Source organism: Gorilla gorilla, chromosome X (genome assembly GCF_029281585.2).
Source record: "Gorilla gorilla gorilla isolate KB3781 chromosome X, NHGRI_mGorGor1-v2.1_pri, whole genome shotgun sequence".
NCBI lineage: Eukaryota > Metazoa > Chordata > Mammalia > Primates > Hominidae > Gorilla > Gorilla gorilla.
Genome location: NC_073247.2, coordinates 59420621 through 59442090, shown reverse-complemented (window position 1 = coordinate 59442090; position 21470 = coordinate 59420621). Strand labels below are relative to the sequence as shown.

Genomic DNA, 21470 nt, shown 5'->3' with positions numbered 1-21470 from the left:
TGAGGCAGACAAAGCAGCAACACATGGGTTCAGTTTACACATTTATTATACAAATCCCCTTCCAGTGTGGGTAATGTCTTGGGTCCAGATCCACTGGTATAAAAAGAAAAGCTTAACGCCAGGAAAAGGGGGTAGGGGAACGCCCAGCTCCGAAAATCACAGACAGGTATCATAGAAAACACAACATGTGTGGGTTTGCTTAAAAAGTGGTGGATTGGGGCTGGGTGCAGTGGCTCACGGCTGTAATCCCAGCACTTTGGGAGGCCAAGGCGGGCAGATCACGAGGTCAAGAGTTCAAGACCAGCCTGGCCAATATGGTGAAACCTTGTCTCTACTAAGAATACAAAAATTAGCTGGGCATGGTGGCGTGTGCCTGTAATCCCAGCTACTCGGGAGGGTGAGGCAGGAGAACCCAGGAGGCAGAGGTTGCAGTGAGCTGAGATTGCGCCACTGCACTCCAGCCTGGCGACAGAGCAAGACTCCGTCTCGAGAAAAAAAAAAGGGTGGAAGGAAAGCCAAGGAAGGTGTGAGTGGTGAGTGGCCCGTGGCCCGTAGGCAGACCTCACCTGACGATTTCACTGGCATCTACCGGGTGCCAGATCTGGTAGATGCCAAGTTCAACCCCCACAGGATCCCAGGACACAGCACACCTGATGGCTCTTCCCTTTACCCCTCCTGTGGGGCCTCCTGACTGGGGGTGGTCAGGGCAGAGGCCATAGGCACAGACGGGGTTGGGCTCTTTCAGGCATCCCACCCAGACTGCAGTCCTTCCAAGTGTGGGCAGAGAGCCCACTGCCCCAACAACTGCCCTGGCGATGCGTGGCAGGGATTTCTGTTCACACCGGAGTCTCCTGGCTGCCCTAAATGGCCCTGAGACCCGATATGGTCCATTTTATGGAGGGGGTTCCTGAATGGAACCTGGTTGGGCATGGGAACAGGAATGAACCCAACCAGATGAGATCACAGCTTCCCTTTTGTAAAACGCCTAGTGTTGGAGGAAGACAGTGAATACCTAAGTCACAACTGTAAACATAAATGGAGGAAGGGGCTTGGGGTCCCCATGACATCATCCCCCCTCTTTTAAGCTGGCTGAGGGCCCCCAGTCCCCAGCACAGTGTGAGAGAAGAAGCAGGGTGTCAGACACCTTCCTGGGCCTACGGGGAGCCAGGGGCCTTGGAAGATTAGGTTGGCGCACTCCGCTCAGGACTGAGAGCAACCACACCCCAGGGCCCAGCAAGGTCAGCTGTGTGCTCCCCAGATTGGAATCGTGCCCAGGCCAACAAGGGACATATCAGAAGGGGTCAGACCAGTGTCCCCGGGGTCTGGGTGTCAGAACTGGAGGACTGCTCCCCCTCTAGCGTCAGGTCACTTAAACGAGCGCTCAGCTCCGGGGGATACAGGAAGTCCGCGTAGTATCTTTAGAAGGGGTAGCAGGAATCCGGAGGACAGGGCAGGGAAGACAAGAAGAGGAAAAGACAGACAAGACACAGAAAAAGAAAGGAAAAGAGGCTCGTTAAAGAGGTGGAGGCAGGCACAGGACAGCACTTTCAGGCTCTGGGGCATGGAGAAAAAAGGAAGAAAACAGCAAGGGGCATGAGATGTCCCTTCCTCCCGGCACCCTGGCTTCAAGGCTCATCTTCAGCCTATAACTTGATAAAGAATTGCTGCTACCAGTGCCCAAGATCCCCTCCACCAGGACCCCATGGACTAATGCAGGTCATGTGCAGTAGAGTGACCCTGTGCCATCACAGCAGCTAGTTTCCTCATGGTCCAATTCATTAGCTATCATGACTAGCCACTCCCTGGCCTGGATATCTTTGCCATCTGCCTTACGAGACCCCCTACCCATCAGTAAAAGCACCCCCCATACCTGCCAGAGACAGGGGGCGCCGTGAAACTCCTCGAGTGTGGGAGTGGCGCCTGGCTGGGGGCCCCGTACAGCGCCTGGCCCACCTCATAGCAGCGGGCATGGAGGAAGGGTGGGTGTGGCGGGCCCACGGAAGGGAGCACAGGCCGGCGCTGGGGCCCCGCAGCCAGTCCCGAGTTCCGGATGTACCAGTCCCGCAGCCCCTCCAGAGCCAGGTTCTTGTGGCCACTGCGTTCACCAGCCGAGGGGATACGGGTGGGTGGGGGCATCCACAGCAGAGGGTTTGGATGCACCTCAGGGCCTTCGGCAGCCTCTGGGGGCAGGCCACAGGGCTTAGTGCGGGTGGCACGGGTGTGGGGGTCCTTGGTGCGGAGGAGGGGGCTGTTGCTGTCAGCTGCATACACAGGTGGTGGGCCGGGGAGCATGGTGAGGAGCCCATCCCGGCGGGAGAGGGGTCCTGGGACCTCAGCTGCAGGCAGCAGCTCCCCCCAGCCTGCTCCACCGCCACTGCGGGGTAGGCCCCGGTCCAAGGAATAGTCCAAGAGGAAGTCCCCACACACAGGTGGGAGCCGGGGGGCACCTCGGGAGGCAGGGGCAGCTGAGCTAGGCCGGGCGGCCCGGGGAGGGTCTGGGGGGCCTGCTGTGCGGGAGGAGAAGGCAGGGGTTGGTTGGGGGCGCTCATACAGCACCTCACTGCTCTTGCAGACTGGGGGGCCAGAGGCAGAGGGAGCCAGAGGGGCAGGCGGGGAGCCAGCTCCCCCACCAGCGGCCCGGTCCACCAGCAGGGCCTCAGAACTGTTGCTGCGGCGGGTGCGAGCTACGAAGAGGGAGGCGCGATCGGAGGCAGGGTCCGCCCGGGGGAAGCCCATCTGGGAGTCCTGGCTGCCGGACCACTGACGAGAATGAAGGCCTTCAGGTCTGGGGTGAGAGGCGAGGGTCATGGGAATAGGGTCAGAAAAATCAGGCAGAAGGCGTGCAGTGCCCTCCCTACCCCAGCCCTTTCTAAGCCTTCACTTTCACATCTCCAAATGGGCCCAGGGTTGGAAGCTGTGTGTATAAAGGTGGCAGGTAGTGACATGTAAAGGGCAGCTGAGGTTCTATCCTAGGCCAGGCGGTCAGGGGTAGAAATGCGTGGGGGAGGCCTGGCACTGTTAGCTCCAAGGGAGGTGTAAATCTGTGTAGGGACTCAGAGGAAAGGCTAGCAGAGTAGATGCCGGGCAGGGGGCTGTTCCTAATCCAGCTGACCCCTCCCCCTGCTAAGGCCGTTCTCATGGCTCGCACGGCCTCCAGGATTAAGTCCTAGGCCTTAGGGCTCACATGTAAAACCCTGCCTGAATTCTCTATCCGACCATACGTATGAACCATCCAAAGCTACCATCCCAACAGCCACTGTTCACAGAATGCAAGCCCCACAAGGACGGGGACTTGGTTTTGTTCAGAGCCTGGGGAAAGTAGGCACTCTGTTTAAGAAGCAGCAGAGGACAGTGGTTAAAAGCATGGACTCTAGAGTAAAACTTGCCTGGGCTCAAACTCCAGGACTTCAGTTTACTAACAAGTTACTTAACCTTTCTGTGCCTCACTTGCCTCATCTATAAAATGGGAATAACAATAGCACCTACCTCATAGGGATCTCATTATGATTAAATGAGTTGATGCCACGTAAAACACTAATTCCTAGCAGATGGCAGGCACTCAGTATATGTTAACCAGAACTTATTATGTCCATGTCTTTCAAAGGCAGATATTATTATTTCCATTTCACAAATGAGGAGACTGACTCCTACCCCATTATCCACCGAGATGCCTGCTCACCTTTAATGCCCAGCCTCCCATGTCCCACACCTTTTGTTTTTTCGTTTGTTTTGAGACGGAGTTTCGCTCTTGTCACCCAGGCTGGAGTGCAATGGCATGATGTTGATCTCAGCTCACTGCAACCTCCGCCTCCCGGGTTCAAGCGATTCTCCTGCCTCAGCCTCCCAAGTAGCTGGGATTACAGGCATGCCCCACCATGCCTGGCTAATTTTTGTATTTTTAGTAGAGACAGGGTTTCACCATGTTGGTCAGGCTGGTCTTGAACCCCTGACCTCAAGTAACCCGCCCGCCTCGGCCTCCGAAAGTGCTGGGATTACAAGCGTGAGCCACTGCGCCCAGCCATCCCACCTTTTGATAATGCTGTCCTCAAGCTTCCAGTGAGAACTAATGGTTCCCTCCCCTCTGATCCTCCAGCCCACCCTCAGATTCCCCTTACTTGCAGAGCTGGGGGCCAGCGCCCCGGGTGAGGACAGGGGTGGCAGGCACACTTCGCCCCTCAAAACTGGAGGCACTCCTGGGCAGCGAGCGTGTGGGGCTAGACAGAGACAGGCGGGCCTAGGTTAGAGACTGTACCGACCAGCAGACCCTCTGCCAGCCCAGGCTTGCTATCCCATTCCCAGCTCCTGCGGAGGGGAGGAGGGGCTCATTCTCACCTGGTGGGGCTGGCCACAGAGTTCCGCCGGCTCTTCAGATCCCCATAAAGATCTGATGGAGGTGGTTTCCATGGGGTTCGCCGCTCAGGGCTCCCCCCAGATACTGCCCGCAGCTGGTCCCAAGCCTTGGGTGGTGAGGGGCGCTCGGCCAGAGAGAAGCAGCCATGGGGCTCCTCTGAGTGGAAGAGAGCAAGTGGGATAGAATTCAATGAGGGGGGCCCAGAGGGGGCAGGACAGGCTGGGGGGCAAGGCCATGGGGAGGGGCAAAGTGCTGGGACAGGTTAAGCAGGCTGAGGAGGAACTAAGGCTGACAAGTAGGTTCTGGGGCTGTGGGGCTGGGGTGGGGTGAGGCTAAGAAGATGGGGGACCCATAGGAAGATGGAGCATGGCTAAGGAGAAGCTGAAGCAGCACAGGAGGGGCTGGGCATCAAAGGATGGGCTGATCATGCAGGATGTGGTCGGATGAATAAAGGGGATGGGCTAAAGGGACGTAGGAGTCGGGGGCAGGTTTGGGGGATAGGAGTCCTCACCGTTGTCATGGCTGGCCCCAGACTCTGAGAGGGAGCTGCTCTCTGAGTGCAGAACTACGTCCTCTACAGGTGAGAGGGGGAGAAGTGGGCCTCTCACTCCCAGGCCTGGGTGCTGCCCCCTTACACCACTGGGTGGGCACCTCTACTTGGGCCACCTTCTGGCCAGTTTCCGCCTCATCCTGTTCCCGTCCCAAGAATCTGCTTTTACCAGAGCCCAAGACCACCCCAGTTTGGTTCCTGACTGTCCTGGCAGATATTCATCAGTCCCCCACAGTTTGTCCTTTCCGGTAAGCCAGTTTGTCGCAACTCTTCTCACGGGTTGGGCCACTTGAGTTGTGCCTACCTCCCGGTTTTCACCGGCCAGTCACCCATCCCAGCCCTACCACGTCCATTTGCCAGTGTCCACTCTCCCACCCTCACCAGGGGATGCTCACCTTGGCTGAGCTGAGCAAGACGCATGCCCAGGCAGACTCCCTGGGTGGTGATCACTGACCCCGTGGACAGTGGCAGTGGCTGGGGCAGCGGGAGCACTGGGAGGCCAAGGCGGGCCCGGACATCCCCGAGCTGCTCCTCTAGCTCATGCAGCCTCCTCAGTGCATCTGCCTGGACCTGGCGCCGGCGCCGGCGCTGCTCGGTGCTCAGATCAGGGGCCAAGGCCAGGCGGCGGGCGGCCGCCGCGATCTGCTGTTGCACTGACACCTCGCGTTCCAGGGCCTCAAGAGCCAGCTCCTGTCGGGCCCACCCAAATGTTGGAAATGGCCAGGAACAGGGACCTGGCGGGGCCAAACCCAGTAGAGGCTGGCCTGCACTTCCTGCAGCCTATTCAGACCTATTCACCCGGGGGAGGGGGCGTGTCAGGGCCTCTCTTGGTGAAGGGCTGGGTCTGTTCATCTTCCTTAGGGTGGGAGGCCTGTCCTGACAGTTAGGGACCAGCATCCTCCCTCATCGCAGGAACCTAACTCCAGAAGCCCTTTTCCTTTTCATCTTAGCCTCTCCCTCACCTGGCCACAAGCCCCCTCCCCACACCTTCCTCCTGGCTACTCCTCTGTACCTGTCCCCTCTCCCCACCCTCTTGCTCTCCACACCCATCTGCTCACCTCAGCAGAGCACAAGGAGTGGTGTGCTTGGTTGGGGTGCGGTGGAGGGTAGGCGCGGGCTGTGGGGGGCCGCCGGCGGACCAACTGGGGCCGTTCACCAGGCTCTAGTGGGCACTCAGGGGGCAGCTGGCCAGTCAGCTCCTGGTGGGAGGCAGGGGTCAGAGACTACCAAGGGTTAGTTGGAAGGATGGGGTGAAGCATTAATGATCCCAGAAGCTACAGAAGTCCTACCAGGAGCCTGGCCCTGCTCAGCAACCATGCACGATACTCCCCTCCCTCCTACCAGTATCTCCACTAGGCAGGTGTGCCCAAACCTCAGTGGCCCAAACCCCTGGGGTGGTGGGCATGGGAGGCAGGGAGACCTGCTTTGGAATCCAGAATTGTTTTGTTTTTATAAAGGTGACACCATCGAGATCCTACGTATTATATAACTCCCTTCAGGGGCTGTGGCTGCGTGGTCTGAGCTGTAGTATTATTTCCGGCACACTGTGGGCATTCACAGTAAGAGGGGTAAACTGAAACTACAGATCACCCTGTGCCAGTTCAGGTCAGACTGTGCTGCCAAATTTTGGACAGAACCTGTTTTCTGAGGTTTGTTGGATTTGAAATTGTCAACAGTGGGCCTGTATTACCATATTTTTTTTTCTTGAGGTGGAGTTTTGCTCTTGTTGCCCAGGCTGGAGTGCAATGGCGCAATCTCAGCTCACCGCAACCTCCACCTCCAGGGTTTAAGTGATTCTCCTGCCTCAGCCTCCCAAGTAGCTGGGATCACCACACCAGCTAATTTTGCTTTTTTTTTTTTTTTTGTTTGAGACAGAGTCTTGCTCTGTCGCCCACGCTGGAGTGCAGTGGTGCAATCTCGGCTCACTGCAAGCTCCGCCTCCCGGGTTCATGCCATTCTCCTGCCTCAGCCTCCCGAGTAGCTGGAACTATAGGTGCCCGCCACCACGCCTGACTAATTTTTTGTATTTTTAGTAGAGACGGGGTTACACCGTGTTAGCCAGGATGGTCTCCATCTCCTGACATCGTGTTCCCCCCACCTCGGCCTCCCAAAGTGCTGGGATTACAGGCGTGAGCCACCACGCCCAGCCTAATTTTGCATTTTTAGTAGAGACGGGATTTCTCCATGTTGGTCAGGCTGGTCTCGAACTCCCGACCTCAGGTGATCCACCTGCCTCGGCCTCCCAAAGTGCTGGGATTACAGGCGTGAGCCACAGCGCCCACCCTATTTCATTCATTCTAACACATCTAAGCTGAGCTTTGAGGAGAAAGTAGGTGACAGGGAATCTACAGCCAAGACAAGTGGTTGAGGAATTGCCACCCAAGTCTGTCTACCTAGGGGCCCCAGCTCCTCACCTCCTCCCAACCTCCCCGCCTGATACCCCTAGAGCCAGGCCCTCACCGCCTCCTGGAGACACACTTTGCGGAGCTCCTGAAGTTTCAGGCTCAGGGCCTCCTGCAGGGTCCGCTGCCGGTCAAGCAGCCCCCGCAGACGCTCTGACTTCACCTGGGGGGCAGCCTCTCCGAACAGGGCAGCTGGACACAGAGGGAGCAAAGATCAGTGGGACAGCCAGGGCATTCTGGAGCAGCTGTGGGGCAAGGGACCGACTCTTCCCGAGCAAGCAGGTGGTGATTCAGAGCAGGGGTGGAGGCACCAGGAGGGGAAGCAGCCACTGACCTGGGGCATTGAAGGTAGGAGAGCTGATCAGCTGACCTTTGACTTCCATCTTGGTGCTGTCGAGAGGCCGTGGCTGATGGCTGGACAAAGTCTGGCAGTGACACACAGGAGCCGTTAAGGAAGCACATCCCATGATACCCCAACCCCCAGCCCCTCCCAGCTTCCCATGCCACAGCGGGGAATAAGGGGTAACCTGGGCCCCACGTGCCTGCTTGACCTGCCCTTTCAGAATCCGTGTGGATGTCTGGACCCACTTGGCCCTGGTACCTTGGTTCCCTTCGCATTGAGTGAGAGCACAGCAAGTGGGGAGCTGGGCGGACTTACAACGCCTCCTCAGAGGCCCATGGGTCACAGCCACGAGTCTTGCCTGGGGAAGGAGAATTAATGGGACAGATTCAACCAACTATAACAACAATGGACACGCAGTCAACACCTGGGTGCCTGCAACAGTTACCTATGATGCCACACTCAATCTTCAGAGCCACCCGGAAAGATTCGTATCCCCATTTTAGAGATGAGGAAAGGAAGGCACAGAGGTGAAATAACTGGCCCATAGCCACAGATATAACCCAGGCCCACCTCTCTGGTCCTACACTCTCGCTCATGAGAACCGCTCTAACTCCACCAACTTCCTCATAAGCTCCCTGGTCCCTCAGGCCTCAGGGCCTTTGCCCAGGCTGTGGATGCTGCCTGAAGTGCTTTCTTCAACCTCTCACCACCCCAGCCCCTGCATCACACTTATCATTCTAGAACTTAATTATCACTTCCACAGTTATATCCTCTCACAAACGGTTGTCCAACAAGAGATTGTGCCTCCTGGAACATCGACGAGGACAGGAAACATTATCTGTCCCATTTTCAGCAGCATCACCAGCACCCTGAACATGGCTGTACACACAAGTGCTCAATGAATGGGTGCCAGCTGAATGAATAAAAGATAGAGTAAGTGAATGAGGAGGCGGTGGAGCCAGGGTTCAAGCTCAGATCTGTGGGTCTGTGCTTGTCCCAACTCCATTCTGTAGCTCTAGTGCAGCAAGGAGAATGTTCACTTGACCCAGGGTCCCTCCAGCCCCTCTCACCATGACAGCCTGTCCTGAGCCTAGTGTAGGGAAGTCCTCCTGCTGGGATTTGTGAGAAGCAAAGTCCACAGCTGCAAATAACAAACCACCTGCCTCCTGCCTCCTTCTCTGCCCCCGATGGCTCAGCTGACCATGGAACCTGCCTTGGCTGGCCACCCCTCCTCTGGAGTTTGCTCCCTTCCTTCCACATCATGCTCAGTCCCCAGCTGGGCAGCTGAGTGACATCACCTCCCACCACCTGGCCTAACCTAGGTGGCAGGTGACTGGGAGGGCTTTATGGGGCCACAGAGCTCCCATTATCACCTACCTTGAAGTCGGCAGCTTGTCATGACATGTTAGCCTGGTGTGAGGAAGACCCAGCCAACCAAGGAGGCATGAGTTCAAGCCCCTTCCCCATCTGTGTATTGTGGGGTGAGGCCAAGCTGCTTGTAAGGTGTCATGTTTCACTGCAGTCCTCCTGCCTGCCCCATAGGGCCTGTACCCCTCTCTTGAAGCAGTGGTGCCCTGCCTTCAACAGCAGGGGTGGGGATCAGTCCCTAAAGCCTTTTGACAAACCCAGGCCCCACATCCCCACTCATCTAAGGTCTGACACTTCCCAGCATGGCAGGGGTTCCTCCACATCCCAGATCACTGGGGCTCCAACTTTCCCAGCCCCCATTTAGGCCCAAGGAACTCTCCCAGGGCTCCCTGGAACCTTCCTTTACCCCCACAGGAACCCAACTCCATCCACGGTCCCCCTTGCCAGCATTGGTCCCAATCCAATCCCAATTCCATGCTGGGCTGCTTCGATTCTTTTTTTTTTTTTTGGAGATAGGATCTGGCTCTGTCACTTAGGCTGGAATGCAGTGGTGGCACGATCTTGGCTCACTGCAGCCTCCACTTCCCAGGTTCAAGCAATTCTCCCACTTCAGCCTCCAAAGTAGCTGGGATTACAGGTGCACGCCACCATGCCTGGCTACTTTTGTATTTTTAGTAGAAATTGGGTTTCACCATGTTGGCCAGGATGGTCTTGAACTCCTGACCTCAGGTGATCCACCCGCCTCGGCCTCCCAAAGTGCTGGGATTACATGCGTGAGGCACTGCGCCCAGCAGATCCTTTCTCCTCTAATTTCTCAGAGTGTCCTGGAAGTCCAGACAGGGTCCACACAGGAACCCCAACTCCTCCCTATCAGCCCGACCTCGGGGGGACATAGTTAGAGTATGAGTCATGGGGTCACTGGGCAGGCTAGACACAGTCAACGCCCCACACCCCCACACCCAGTTCCTAAGCCTCTGCCTCCGCTCACCTGCCCTCTGCATACTTGCCTTGGGGCCTGGAGCTGCCTCATCCCCGCCCAGATGGCGAGAAAGGGATCCCAGCAAACCCCTCCCCAGCACACCCCCACACCAACCCCAGGTCTCCCCCTACCAGTGACCCCATGGCCCCCATCCTGTCCCAGGGACCAGCTGCAGCGGGAGAGCAGTAGAGGGCACCCCCCACACCCAGAGGCGGACCCGGCAGGTTTTTCAGGTCTGCCATTCTGACACCACAGCCGAGAAAGAAATTCCTGGCTGTAATAACTGTTTACAACCAAGATACCTCACCTGGGTGGCACCCCAACACTTGGGGGGTCATTTCCACATCCTGCCACTATTAGAGCAAATACAAAATCTCAATGTCTGGGCCATTACCCTCCCCAGAACCCCTGCTTCCTCCACTGCAGTGAACAAATCAGGCATAGGCAGGCAGGTGCCTGAGTAATGGTTTCTTAGTAGCCCAGTCTGGTCTTTCTTGGAGAGCTGGGCCCTGGGTTGGGGGAGGACAGAGGCTACTCCTGGGCGGGAGGAAAGGAAGCAGGGATAGGGTGGAGAAGTGGGGACTCATACTTCTCTTTTCCCCGATCCCTCCTCGTCCATTTCCGGCCGGGAATCGGCTTGGTGCCAGGAAAGGAAATTGGTGTTTTGGGCTTTGCCCCTGTCCTCAGGCCCTCCATTCTCACTGCCCCCCTACCCCCCCACCACCACCCTGCCCTGCATTGTTGGTGTGCCTCTCCAACAGACCTAGCTCTCTACCGAAGGGAACTTCAGTACACCCTGCCCCAGATCCCCAATGCCCTTATCCCCCTCGCACCCTGGGCCCACTGCTCCCAGGTGCTCACCAATGCCAAAGAGTGCTGTGGGGTAGCCTCAGATACCTCAAAAATAGTTGTCTCGACCAGGCCCTGGCTCCGGCTGGTAGTGGCAGTGAGCAGCAGTGGCAGATGCCTTGGCCACCTCCCACTAGGTAATGGCCCAGCCTACCTGGCCAGGAACTGGGCCGGCCCACACCTTTTAACCCTTGCCTGTCTGCCACCAGGACTAGGGTCACCCCTGGGGGCGGTTTCAGGGCCAGGTCCACTCAGGGTGCTCAGCATGTCTAAGAAGACAGCCTGGGCCAGGCAGGGTAGCTGGTGCCTGTAATCTCAGCACTTTGGGAGGCTGAGGTGGGAGGATTGCTTGAAGCCAAGAGTTCAAGGCCAGACTGTGCAACATAATGAGACCCCCATCTCTACAAAAATTTTTTTTAAAACTGGCCAGGCATGGAGGCCTGTGCCTCCTCACCCCATACACTTAGCAGAAAACTGGGAAGAAGGGCTGAGAGTGGTGGGAGTAGCAGCTGCCTCTCCTACTGCCCAAATTCCCAGAGGATTAGACGCTGCCCACCCAAGGGGCAACTTGGATCTGGGCCATAGAGGTGTGGGGAGCTGTAAAGTACATGGGAGGCTTCGGGTGTAAACTGGGTTTTTGTGTCTTGGCAGTAAGCATCACATTCTGAGGCCCCTACCCTTTCCTCCCAGGGCAAGGCAGTGGTAGAAGGCCTTGGGGCAATTCCCACCCTCACTGGGGAATAATAGTTTCCCAAGTTGGGGACAGAGGAAGTCAACCTTTCTAAGGAGAGGTCAGGTCTCAAGATCCTTCTGTGGCTCCAGAAGAAATAATCTCAATAAATCAAGCACAACTTACACCCTACAAAACACTTATGGGTTTTGATCCCTCTTGGTTCCTACAAAGGTAGCAAGATGGCACAGACCCAGCCTCCTCACAGCCATTTTATAGATGCAGAAGCTGAGGCCTGGAAAGGTGAAGAGGCCTGATTCAGATCACAGTGGCAGAAGAGCAGGTGAAATCAGAATTTCCGGGGGCTGGGTCCTGGCTGGGAGGCAGACAGAGGCTACTCCTGCAAGTGGGAAGGAGAAGTAGGGAAGGGGGCTCATGCTTCTTCACATCCATGCTGGGTCTCTCTTCTTCAGAGAGTCAGGCTTCATGCCAGAGAACGAAATGAGAGCTTTGAGTCCTTACGACGTACTGTCCCTGCCTCCCCTCACCCCGCCCACCACCACCACCATCACCACCACCACCATCACCACTACCACCTGAGCTCTGGGCCAGTCTCGGCACACAGCACACATCCTGTGCTCCATTCAGGACCATCTGCTCTGTGACCCAGGGCCCAAGCCCTACCCAGACCCCTGCAGCAGCCCACACCATGACCTGAAGTGAGAAAAGCTGCAGATGGGCTGAGCCTAGAGAGGAGCTCGCTCTGAATCAGCAATGCCCCAGACTCATACTATTAAGGCCTCCCGCCATCCCTGCCCACCTTTCTTCCTGGGTGTGAGATTTCCAGCATGGAACACAAAGGCCCCTTTCATCGCCCTCCCCCCTTCACTGCCTGGGGCGGGCAGTGGTAAGGTGGGCATTGGGGAGTGTCCTCTCGGCCACAGCCTCTCCCACCTCTTATGGGCCACCAAAGATGTTGGGAAGCGAGACAGTAATAAAATCAGAGCCAAGAGGGATGAGAATCTGGCTGGCAATGTAGATTGAGTCTCAAAGCTTAGGTCTCCTCATCTGTAAAATGGGTAAAAGGTGGTTACAGAGACAATGGAGGCCCCAAGTAACTTTGAAAGGCATTTCAAAGTGCAAGGAAACACACCATGTCATTAATGACTCTTACTAACAACAATTAATACACTCACACAGAGGTGGGCTGTTGTGGGGGTAACTGGGGGAGAGCAGGTAACTGGACCTCCTGGGCCAGGCAGACAAATGGGGCAGTCACTAACACACATCATTGCCCTGGTCCATGACTTTTAATAGCCTCGAAGAGGACCCAACCTCTAAGCCCTACCCCAGCTGGGCCCTGGGCCTCACGTGACCCTGCTATCACTAGTAAATGGTGAGTCTGGGATTCAACCCAGCTCTGCCACTTACTAGCTGTGTGACTGCTTGAACAAGTTACTTAACCTCTCTGTGCCTCTCTGTCAACTGGGGACGATGATAACAGTATGTACCTCACGGGGCTATTGTGAGCATTAAATCAGTTAATACATTTAAAGCTTGTGCAGAACAGTGCCTGGTAAGAGCTCAGTGTATGTTGGCTGTCACAGTTACAAGTATTCTTCCCCACAGGAAGTCAGGAATCAAGTAGATACATTCAGACACATTTTTTCCAGACAGAGCTGGTGTCCTTCAGTCTCACTTGATACATTTGAAACAGTTGTTTTTCCTCAGATAACTTGTCTGAACTCTTGCTATCCAAAATCAGAGACTAAATGTATTCAGACGCAATTTTTTTTTTTTTTTTTTTGAGACGGAGTCTCACCCTGTCACCCAGGCTGGAGTGCAGTGGCATGATCTCGGCTCACTGCAACCTCCACCTCCCGGGTTCAAGCAGTTCCCTGCTTCAGCCTCCTGAGTAGCTGGGATTACAGGTGCGTGCCACCACACCCAGCTAATTTTTGTATTTTTAGTAGAGATGGGGTTTCACCATCTTGGCCAGGGTGGGCTCGAACTCCTGACCTCGTGATCCACCCACCTCGGCCTCCCAAAGTGCTGGGATTACAGGCGTGAGCCACCGCGCCCGGCCTCAGATGCATTTTTGAGACAGAACTGGTATCCCTCAGCTTCCAAATCCCACTTGCTATCTAGACACGGTACCCTCCCTGCTCACCAAATGAGACATATTTGAAACAGAGCTGTTTCCCTCATGATCCAACCTCTCCTTTTTCAACATCAAAAATGCAGGAACCAAATACATTCAGAGAACTTGTCTGAACTCTCACCATCCAAATGCAAGAACTGAATGGATTCAGAAACATTTTTGAGATACGACTGGTATCCCTCATTCTTGAACTTTCCTTACCCTCCAAACAAAATGCAGGAACCATTTACATAACAGGGTACCCTCACTATCCCAACTCTTGTCCCTGGAGCTCAGGAAAGCTCATAGATTCGGATACATTTTTTAGTTAGTCATTATTCTTCATTATCTCAGTTTTCCCTACTCACTATGTAAGATGTGAAAACAAAATACCTTCAAATAACTTGGTAGGTTTCACTGTCTGAACTTTGGGCACTCTCCCTCTCAGAATTCAGGTACCAAATAGATTGGGAAAGTGAGGAATGCTTGTTTTGTTATCAATAGGTTTGGATAGATGTTCAGGATAAGATAGGTCTGGCATCTAGTTATTCAAACTCACTAGTCTCTATGAGAAATGCAGGAACGAAACCCAATTGAGTAACACATTACCCTCTAGCTATCCAAGTTCTCCCCATCATCCTCAGAATCAAGGAGATTCGGACAATGAGGGGAACACTGCATTATTGTTGTTACTGTTACCACTGGATAGGCCTGATTCTTAAATCCAGTGACTGCCTGGCCTTCTCCCCCACAGACAAGCCCCACAGAGGTGGAGTGGACTTAGTACCAAGATTTTTATTGCTTACTGAGAGAAGGAGGATGAATCCTTGACCCCATCCCTCCTCTATACCAAGTCCCGAAGCCTTGGCCTAGAATAGACTTCTTCTTTTTCAGGCCAGGAAAGCAGGGATCATGCACCCAGAATCAAACATGGCCTAGAAGATTCACACATACCCCTGGGTCCCCCATCTCTTCATATTTTCTTAACTCTTCCCCCCAACACGAGGCAGTCCCCAACACAGCAAGACTGGAAACATGACCCAGACCTCTCAGACTCCCAGAGAGTCACTGAATAATTTAGGGTATTCTTTCACACTTGCGGAGGGCAGGGGCGTAGGAACAGTTGCATGCCCTCCTGGGGCAGGAAGAGAAATGTAAGCTCTATGTAAGATCACTAGGGTGGGGATAGGGGAGATCACACACAAAAACCCCCATCAGCCACGCAGGGCACATAGGGCTGCTTGCTCTTGCTAAGAGAAGCATTTGGGATGTACTTCGGAGGTCCTGGGAACAGCAGAATCTTCAAGTTCCGGGCACAGTATAATGGGACCCCTGTCCTGGGCTCAGAAGGGATGGCAAGTGGATATTAGGAAGGAAGAAGATCTGAACAGGGTGGAGGGGCATGGTAAGAGGAAGAACACCCTGGGGCTGGGATGGGAAGGGACAGAACAGGAAGGAGTGTAGGGGACAAGATAGAGCCAGAGTTATCGCAGGATGGAGGTCAAGAGGCAGGATGGGGAATGAGCCAGAACACTGGCCAGGGGATGGGATAAGGTGGGGTTCACAGGACAAGGGTCAGAGACAAAGTACAAGAAAGAGACAAAACAGCAGGGCAGGGGTCAGGATTAACATAGAACAGCAGTCAGAAGACATGACTAGGAAAGGCTAAGCCAGTGGTCAAAGGAGGGGACAAGGAAAAGGGCAGGTTCAGGATGGAGGTCAGGAACAGGAAAAGATCAGGACACAATGAGGATAGGAATGAGTATGGTGATGGGACAAGAAAAGAGGGAAAAACGGGGCAGAGTCAGGAGCAGGGACAAGGCAGGAGACGAAGGTGGTGAGCCAGGATGCAGATCACGAGTATACAGGAGAGGATATCATATAGGGTGCAGAGAAAGGACAGAAGTTAGAGGGCAGGAATCAGGACAGAACTACACCAGATTGTGGTTAGGGGGACAGGACATGACTGGAAGAGGTTTGGAGACTGGATAAGAGTTTAGGGAACAGACAGCTCAAGCGTCAGGACAGAAACTGGGGTCAGTGTTGGGCATTAGGATAGGGCAAGATGTTTCAGAGATGAGACGGGGTCAGGCAAGGATCAGGGTCAGGTCAAAGATCCCCAGGACATAACTGGATGGGGTTTGGGGTCAGGACTGGATTTAGGGGGACAAAACAGGGGTTGAGGATCATACCAGGCCAGAATATGGTTAGGTCAGGGCTCGGATGGAAGGTCCTGAGGCCAAGGCCAGCAGGGGTTGAGGTTTAAAAAAGATGTAGTCAGGTCGTAAGGGGTCAGGGCTGAGGCCACGGGGTCAGAGGTCGCGGGTGCGCGCGCAGGTACGCCCCGTCGGCGTTTCCGGGCCTTCACCCCACCCTGTCCCCTCCCTTCCTCCGCAGGCGGGGCTGGTTACTCACCAAGGGTCCCCGCGCCGCGGTAGGCGGGGTCGGTGTCGACGGGCCGGGGCAGTGGACGCGCCCCTCCCTCACTGCGCCCTGCTCGTCCCCGGGCGCGCGCCTGCTCCTCTTCGGCGCCCTGCCCGTGGGCCGTGTTCGGCTGCGCTACCGTTAGCCGTGGGGGCCAGACGGGGGTCGCGGGGAGGGTAGGAGGGGAGCGCCGGCCCGGCCGCGGGCGATGGACCCCCGCCCCCACCTCTAACTCGGGTCTGTCCGCTTCCAGCGGCACGGCCACCTCCGCCGCTCAGCCTAGCCTAGGGGGTGGGGGGACCGGGGGGCGGGGCACGAGACCACAGCAGCGGCGGAGACGAAGTGCGCAGGCGCCGGCTCGGGTCTTCGATTTTCTTGCCCTGGGAGCGCCAGGAGCGAACAAGCTGGGAGCGCGTGCGCACACGCTTTCTCGAGGGCGGCGGAGCCCTCCCTCGCCGAGGCCACGCCCCTCAGGGAGCCTACTGGCGCCCCTCACCCCAGGTCGTCCCCCAGGGACCCTCAAGCAGTACCCCAAGCTGCTCTCTGTAAGCTATCCCCACACCTGTAAACCCCAGCTACCCTCCCTGTTGTTCCTCAAATGCACTCCAAACCAACCTCCATTATCCTCCAAATTATATCCCCAAACTACTGTCTGTTGATTCCAAGCGGTACCTCCAGTCCACCCTCTATGGACACCCAAGCTGTAGCAGTAAACTACCTTACACTACCCCCAGTTTGCTCCATCAAACCATCTGCAATCAGCCCTGAAACCATTACCCTCCAAACAGCATGTCCAAATCACCTGCTATCTACTTCCAATGTGCACCCGTAACACCCTCCATTGACCCCAAGCTCCTCTCCGTGTACCCTCCAAACCATACTCCATTGACCCAAAATGGCTCTCCAGGAGCCCCCAACACCAGCCCAAACATTCCTAATTACCCTCAACGTGGGCCTCACCTGCACCACAAAATAATTCCAACAGTCACGCACACTACCTCCAAACCATGTTCCATGGACCCCTCTTACCCAGCCACCTTTCATTGACCTCCCCTCGTATCCCCACAAAATTACCTTCCAACAGCCCCTATCACTGTGCCATATAACCCAACTACACTTTCTGTGGTCTTTCAACTGCATTTCAAGCCACCCTCCAGCACCATCTACGCCTCTAACCCACACTCCACTGACCCAAACTGCACCTCAAACACTCTCCAACAGTCCTCAACTGTACCTCCGAATAGCCACCAACCATCCTGCTGTAGTTACCCAACTGGGCTCCCAAATCATACTCCAGTGGCCCCAAATGTGTCCCCTAAGCCCTCCAAAGACTTACATGCACCCTGGATCATACTTAAGTGACCTAAATTACAAAGCACTCTCAGTGATTTTTTTCTTAAAACAACTTAACTGGGATATAATTTACGTACCAGGCCGGGAACAGTGGCTCACACTTGTAATCCCGGCACTTTGGGAGGCCAAGGCGAGTGGATCACTTGAGGCCAAGAGTTCAAGACCAGCCTGGCCAACATGGTGAAACCCCGTCTCTACTAAAAATACAAAAAATTAGCCGGGCATGATGGCTCACACCTGTAATCCCAGCTACTCAGGAGGCTGAGGCAGGAGAATCGCTTAAACCCAGGAGGTGGAGGTTGCAGTGAGTCTAGATAGTGCCACTGCACTCTAACCTGGGCAACAGAGTGAGACTCCATCTCAAAAAATAATAATGATAATTATGTACCATAAAAGTCATCCACGATTAAGTGTGCAATGCAACAACTTTAGTAAATTTACCTAAGTGAGGCACAGTGGCTCACACTTGTAATCCTAGCACTTTGAGAGGCCAAGGTGGGCAGATCACCTGAGGTCAGGAGTTCAGGACCAGCCTGGCCAACATGGTGAAACCCCATCTCTACTAAAAATACAAAAATTAGCCAGGCGTGGTGGCAGGCACCTGTAATCCCAGCTACTCAGGGGGCTGAGGCAGGAGAATAGCTTGAACCTGGAAGGCGGAGGTTGCAGTGAGCTGAGATCATGCCACTGCACTCCAGCCTGGGCGACAGAGCAAGACTCTGTCTCAAAAAAAAAAAAAAAAAGAAAAGAAAAGAAAAGAAAAGAAAAAAGTATTTACCAAAGTGTGTAACAATCGCTATAGCCCAGTTTTAGAGCATTTCCATTACCCCCCAAAAAATCCCTCATGACTGAATGCCATTCCCATTCCCAACCATAGGCAACCACAAATCTACTTTCTGTCTCTATAAATTTGCCTTTCTTGGACATTTCATAAAAATGCAATATGTGGATTTTTTGTGTCTCACATCTTTCATTTAGCTTGGTGTTTTTGAGGTTCATCCGTGTGATAGCATGTAACAGTGGTTTGTTCCTTTTATTGCTGAACAGTAGTCTATCCAATGATCTTTAACTTCTCTCCAAATTACCCACCAATAGCTCCTCAACCACAACTCAAAACACCCCTCTGACATCCAGACTTCAAAACAGACCCCCAAACTGCACACTGGACCATACCTACCAGCCCTCAACTGTACCCCAGACCACTCTATAATCCCCACATATCATCACTAAACTTCCCTCCCGAGCCTCATCTTCACCCCTAAACCACCTTCCAGCAGTCTGCTCTACATCCTCAAACTGCCCTTTATCAACTCCCAAGAATATCCCCAAAATGCCTTTTCAGTAATACCCAAACCTAACTCTAAACTACTCTCCAACAATTCCAAACCCCACCCCTAAAATTCCCCTTCCAACAGCCCCAGCCATGACTCTACCCACTAACTACCTTCCTTTGGTCCCAGAACTGCAGACCCAGACTGTAACCTCAAACCACTCTTCACTGACCGCCATGCCCAACCTTGTCTTTTTTTTTTTTTTTTTTTTTTTTTTTGAGATGCAGTTTGGCTGTTGTTGCCCAGGCTGGAGTGCAATGGTGAGATCTCTGCTCACTGCAACCTTCGCCTCCTGGGTTCAAGCGATTCTCCTGCCTCAGCCCCACGAGTAGCTGGGATTACAGGCATGTGTCACCACGCCCGGCTAATTTTGTATTTTTAGTAAAGACGGGGTTTCTCCATGTTGGTCAGGCTGGTCTCGAACTCTCAACCTCAGGTGATCTGCCCGCCTCAGCCTCCCCAAGTAATAGGATTACAGGTGTGAGCCACTGCGCCCAGCCCCAACCTTGTCTTAAATTATGACCAACTACACCCACAAAACATCTTTCAATTTTTCCCAACAATACCACCCAAACCACCCTCCAAGAACTGCCAACTACACCCTAAACTGCCCTCTAATAGCACCCAATGCTACCTGTAAACATTCCCCATTTACCTCCCCACAGTCTCCCAACTATACCTCCCATCCACCCTCCAATGACCCCCGAAATCCCACCTCAATTTTCCCTTTGATGGCTCCAACTGCACCCAAATGCTTTCCAACAGCCTCTAATTATACTCTCAAACTGCCCTTGGTAACCCCCAACGTAGCCCTACGTCCTTCCAGTGACCCCCAACTCTTCCCCAAAGCCATCTGTAGTTCTTCCCTGTGGCTGTTGTAACCAATTACTGCAAACTTGGTGGCTTAAAAAAACAAAGAGGGCCGGGCAGGATGGCCCACACCTGTAATCCCAACACTTTGGGAGGCCAAGGTGGGCAGATTAAGAGATCAAGAGATGGAGACCATCCTGGCCAACATGGTGAAACCCCGTCTTTACTAAAAATACAAAATTGGCCGGGCATGGTGGCACATGCCTGTAATCCCAGCTATTCGTGGGGCTGAGGCAGGAGAATCGCTTGAACCTGGGAGGCGGAGGTTGCAGTGAGCCGAGATCTCGCCACTGCACTCCAGCCTGGCGACAGAGCGAGACTCCATCTCAAAAAAAACAAAAAAAGAAAAAAAGAAAAGAAAAGAAGAAGAAACAAAAACAGAAATTCGCGGTGGCTCACCCCTGTAATACCACCACTTTGGGAGACCCAGGCTGGCGGATCACTTGAGGCCAGGAGTTTGAGACCAGCCTGGACAACATGGCGAGATCCCGTCTCTACTAAAAAAATGTAACAAAAATTAGCCAGGCATGGTGTAGTCCCAGCTACTAGGGAGGCCGAGGTGGGAGAATCGCTTGAACCTGGGAGGTGGAGGTTGCAGTGAGCCAAGATCATGCCACTGCACTCCAGCCAGGGCAATAGAGCGAGACTCCATCTCTAAATAAATAAATAAATAAATAGCTACCTCTCTTAAAAACAAACAAAAAACAGAAATGTATTCTTTCACAGTTTTAAGGGCCAGAAGTCTAAAATCAGTTGCACTGGGCCAAAATTAAGGTGTCAGCAGAGCTGCACTCCCTCTGGAGGCTATAAGGCAGGGATCTTCAACCCCTGGGCCAAGGACAAGTACCAGTCAGTGGCCTGTTAGGAGCCTGAGTGGCAGGCAAGCAAGCATTAACACCTGAGCTCCAGCTTCTGTCACAGCAGCAGTGGCATTAGATTCTCATAGGAGAGCAAACCCTATTGTGAACTGTGCATGCAAGGGATCCGGGTTACATGCTTTCAAGATTCTCCTTATGAAAATCTAACTAATGCCTGATCATCTGAGGTGGAACAGTTTCATTCCGAAACCATCCCCCACCACACTCCATGGAAAAATTGTCTTTAGGCCAGGTGAGGTGGCTCACACATGTAATGCCAGCACTTTGGAAGGCCGAGGCAGGTGGATCACCTGAAGTCAGGAATTCCAGACCAGCCTGGCCAACATGGCGAAACCCCGTCTCTACTAAAAATACAAAAATTAATCAGGCATGGTGGAGGGCGCCTGTAGTCCCAGCTACTTGGGAGGCTGAGGCAGGGGAACCGCTTGAACCCAGGAGGCAGAGGTTGCAGTGAGCCAAGACTGCACCATTGCACTCCAGCCTGGGTGACAGAGTGAGATTCCATCTCAAACAAACAAACAAACAAACAAACAAAAAGGACTATCTGTTGCCTCTTCAGGCATTCTTTGGCTTTTGGCAGTCATATCACTACAGTCTGCCTCCGTGGTCAAATTGCCTCCTCCTTTTCTGTCAGTCGAATTTGCTTCTGCCTACCTCTTATAAGAACATTTAGGATTACAGTTAGGGTCTACCAGCTAATCCAGAACAATCTCCTCATCTCAAAATCCTTAATCACACCTGCAAAGTCCTTTTGTCACATAAAGTAGCATTCAAAGGTTCCAGGGAATTAACCAGGCATGCTGTCACACACCTGTAGTCCCAGCTACTCGGGAGGCTGAGGCGGGAGGGCTGCTTGAGTCCAGGAGATGGAGGCTGCAGTGAGCCGTGATCATGCCACTGCACTCCAGCCTGGGTGACAGAGTGAGACCTTGACTCAAAAAACAAACAAAAAAAATGGGTGA

General features: G+C 54.0%; 1 protein-coding gene across 7 annotated transcripts; it reads right to left on the bottom strand.

Moving 5' to 3' along the window:
- Nucleotides 1-28: 28 nt before the first annotated feature.
- CCDC120 (coiled-coil domain containing 120) lies at nt 29-16206 on the bottom strand. Of its 7 annotated transcripts, none has more exons than XM_019019336.3 (11): nt 16068-16206; nt 7846-8004; nt 7638-7728; nt 7362-7495; nt 5960-6100; nt 5297-5591; nt 4863-4925; nt 4333-4507; nt 4116-4214; nt 1871-2785; nt 29-1416 (listed from the first exon to the last, which is right to left on the bottom strand). In XM_019019336.3, exons 3-11 carry the CDS (start codon nt 7684-7686, stop codon nt 1302-1304), a joined length of 1986 nt encoding a protein of 661 aa, XP_018874881.1. In that variant the 5' UTR covers nt 7687-7728; nt 7846-8004; nt 16068-16206; the 3' UTR covers nt 29-1301. The 7 variants fall into 7 exon arrangements, with proteins under 7 accessions (XP_018874881.1, XP_055231711.1, XP_055231712.1 ...); XM_055375736.2 differs by lacking the exon at nt 16068-16206 and adding an exon at nt 15845-16026 and having other exon boundaries at nt 7905-8004; XM_055375737.2 differs by lacking the exon at nt 16068-16206 and adding an exon at nt 15845-16026 and having other exon boundaries at nt 7962-8004.
- Nucleotides 16207-21470: the final 5264 nt, after the last annotated feature.

Coding starts and splice junctions, on each gene's coding strand:
- CCDC120 (XM_055375740.1), bottom strand. CDS start 7,921: ATGCGAAGGGAACCAAGGTACCAGGGCCAAGTGGGTCCAGACATCCAC. Junction 5,592..5,959: donor ACTCCTTGTGCTCTGCTGAG/GTGAGCAGATGG, acceptor TGGGCCCGACAG/GAGCTGGCTCTTGAGGCCCT. Junction 4,215..4,332: donor TCTGTGGCCAGCCCCACCAG/GTGAGAATGAGC, acceptor GTCTCTGTCTAG/CCCCACACGCTCGCTGCCCA.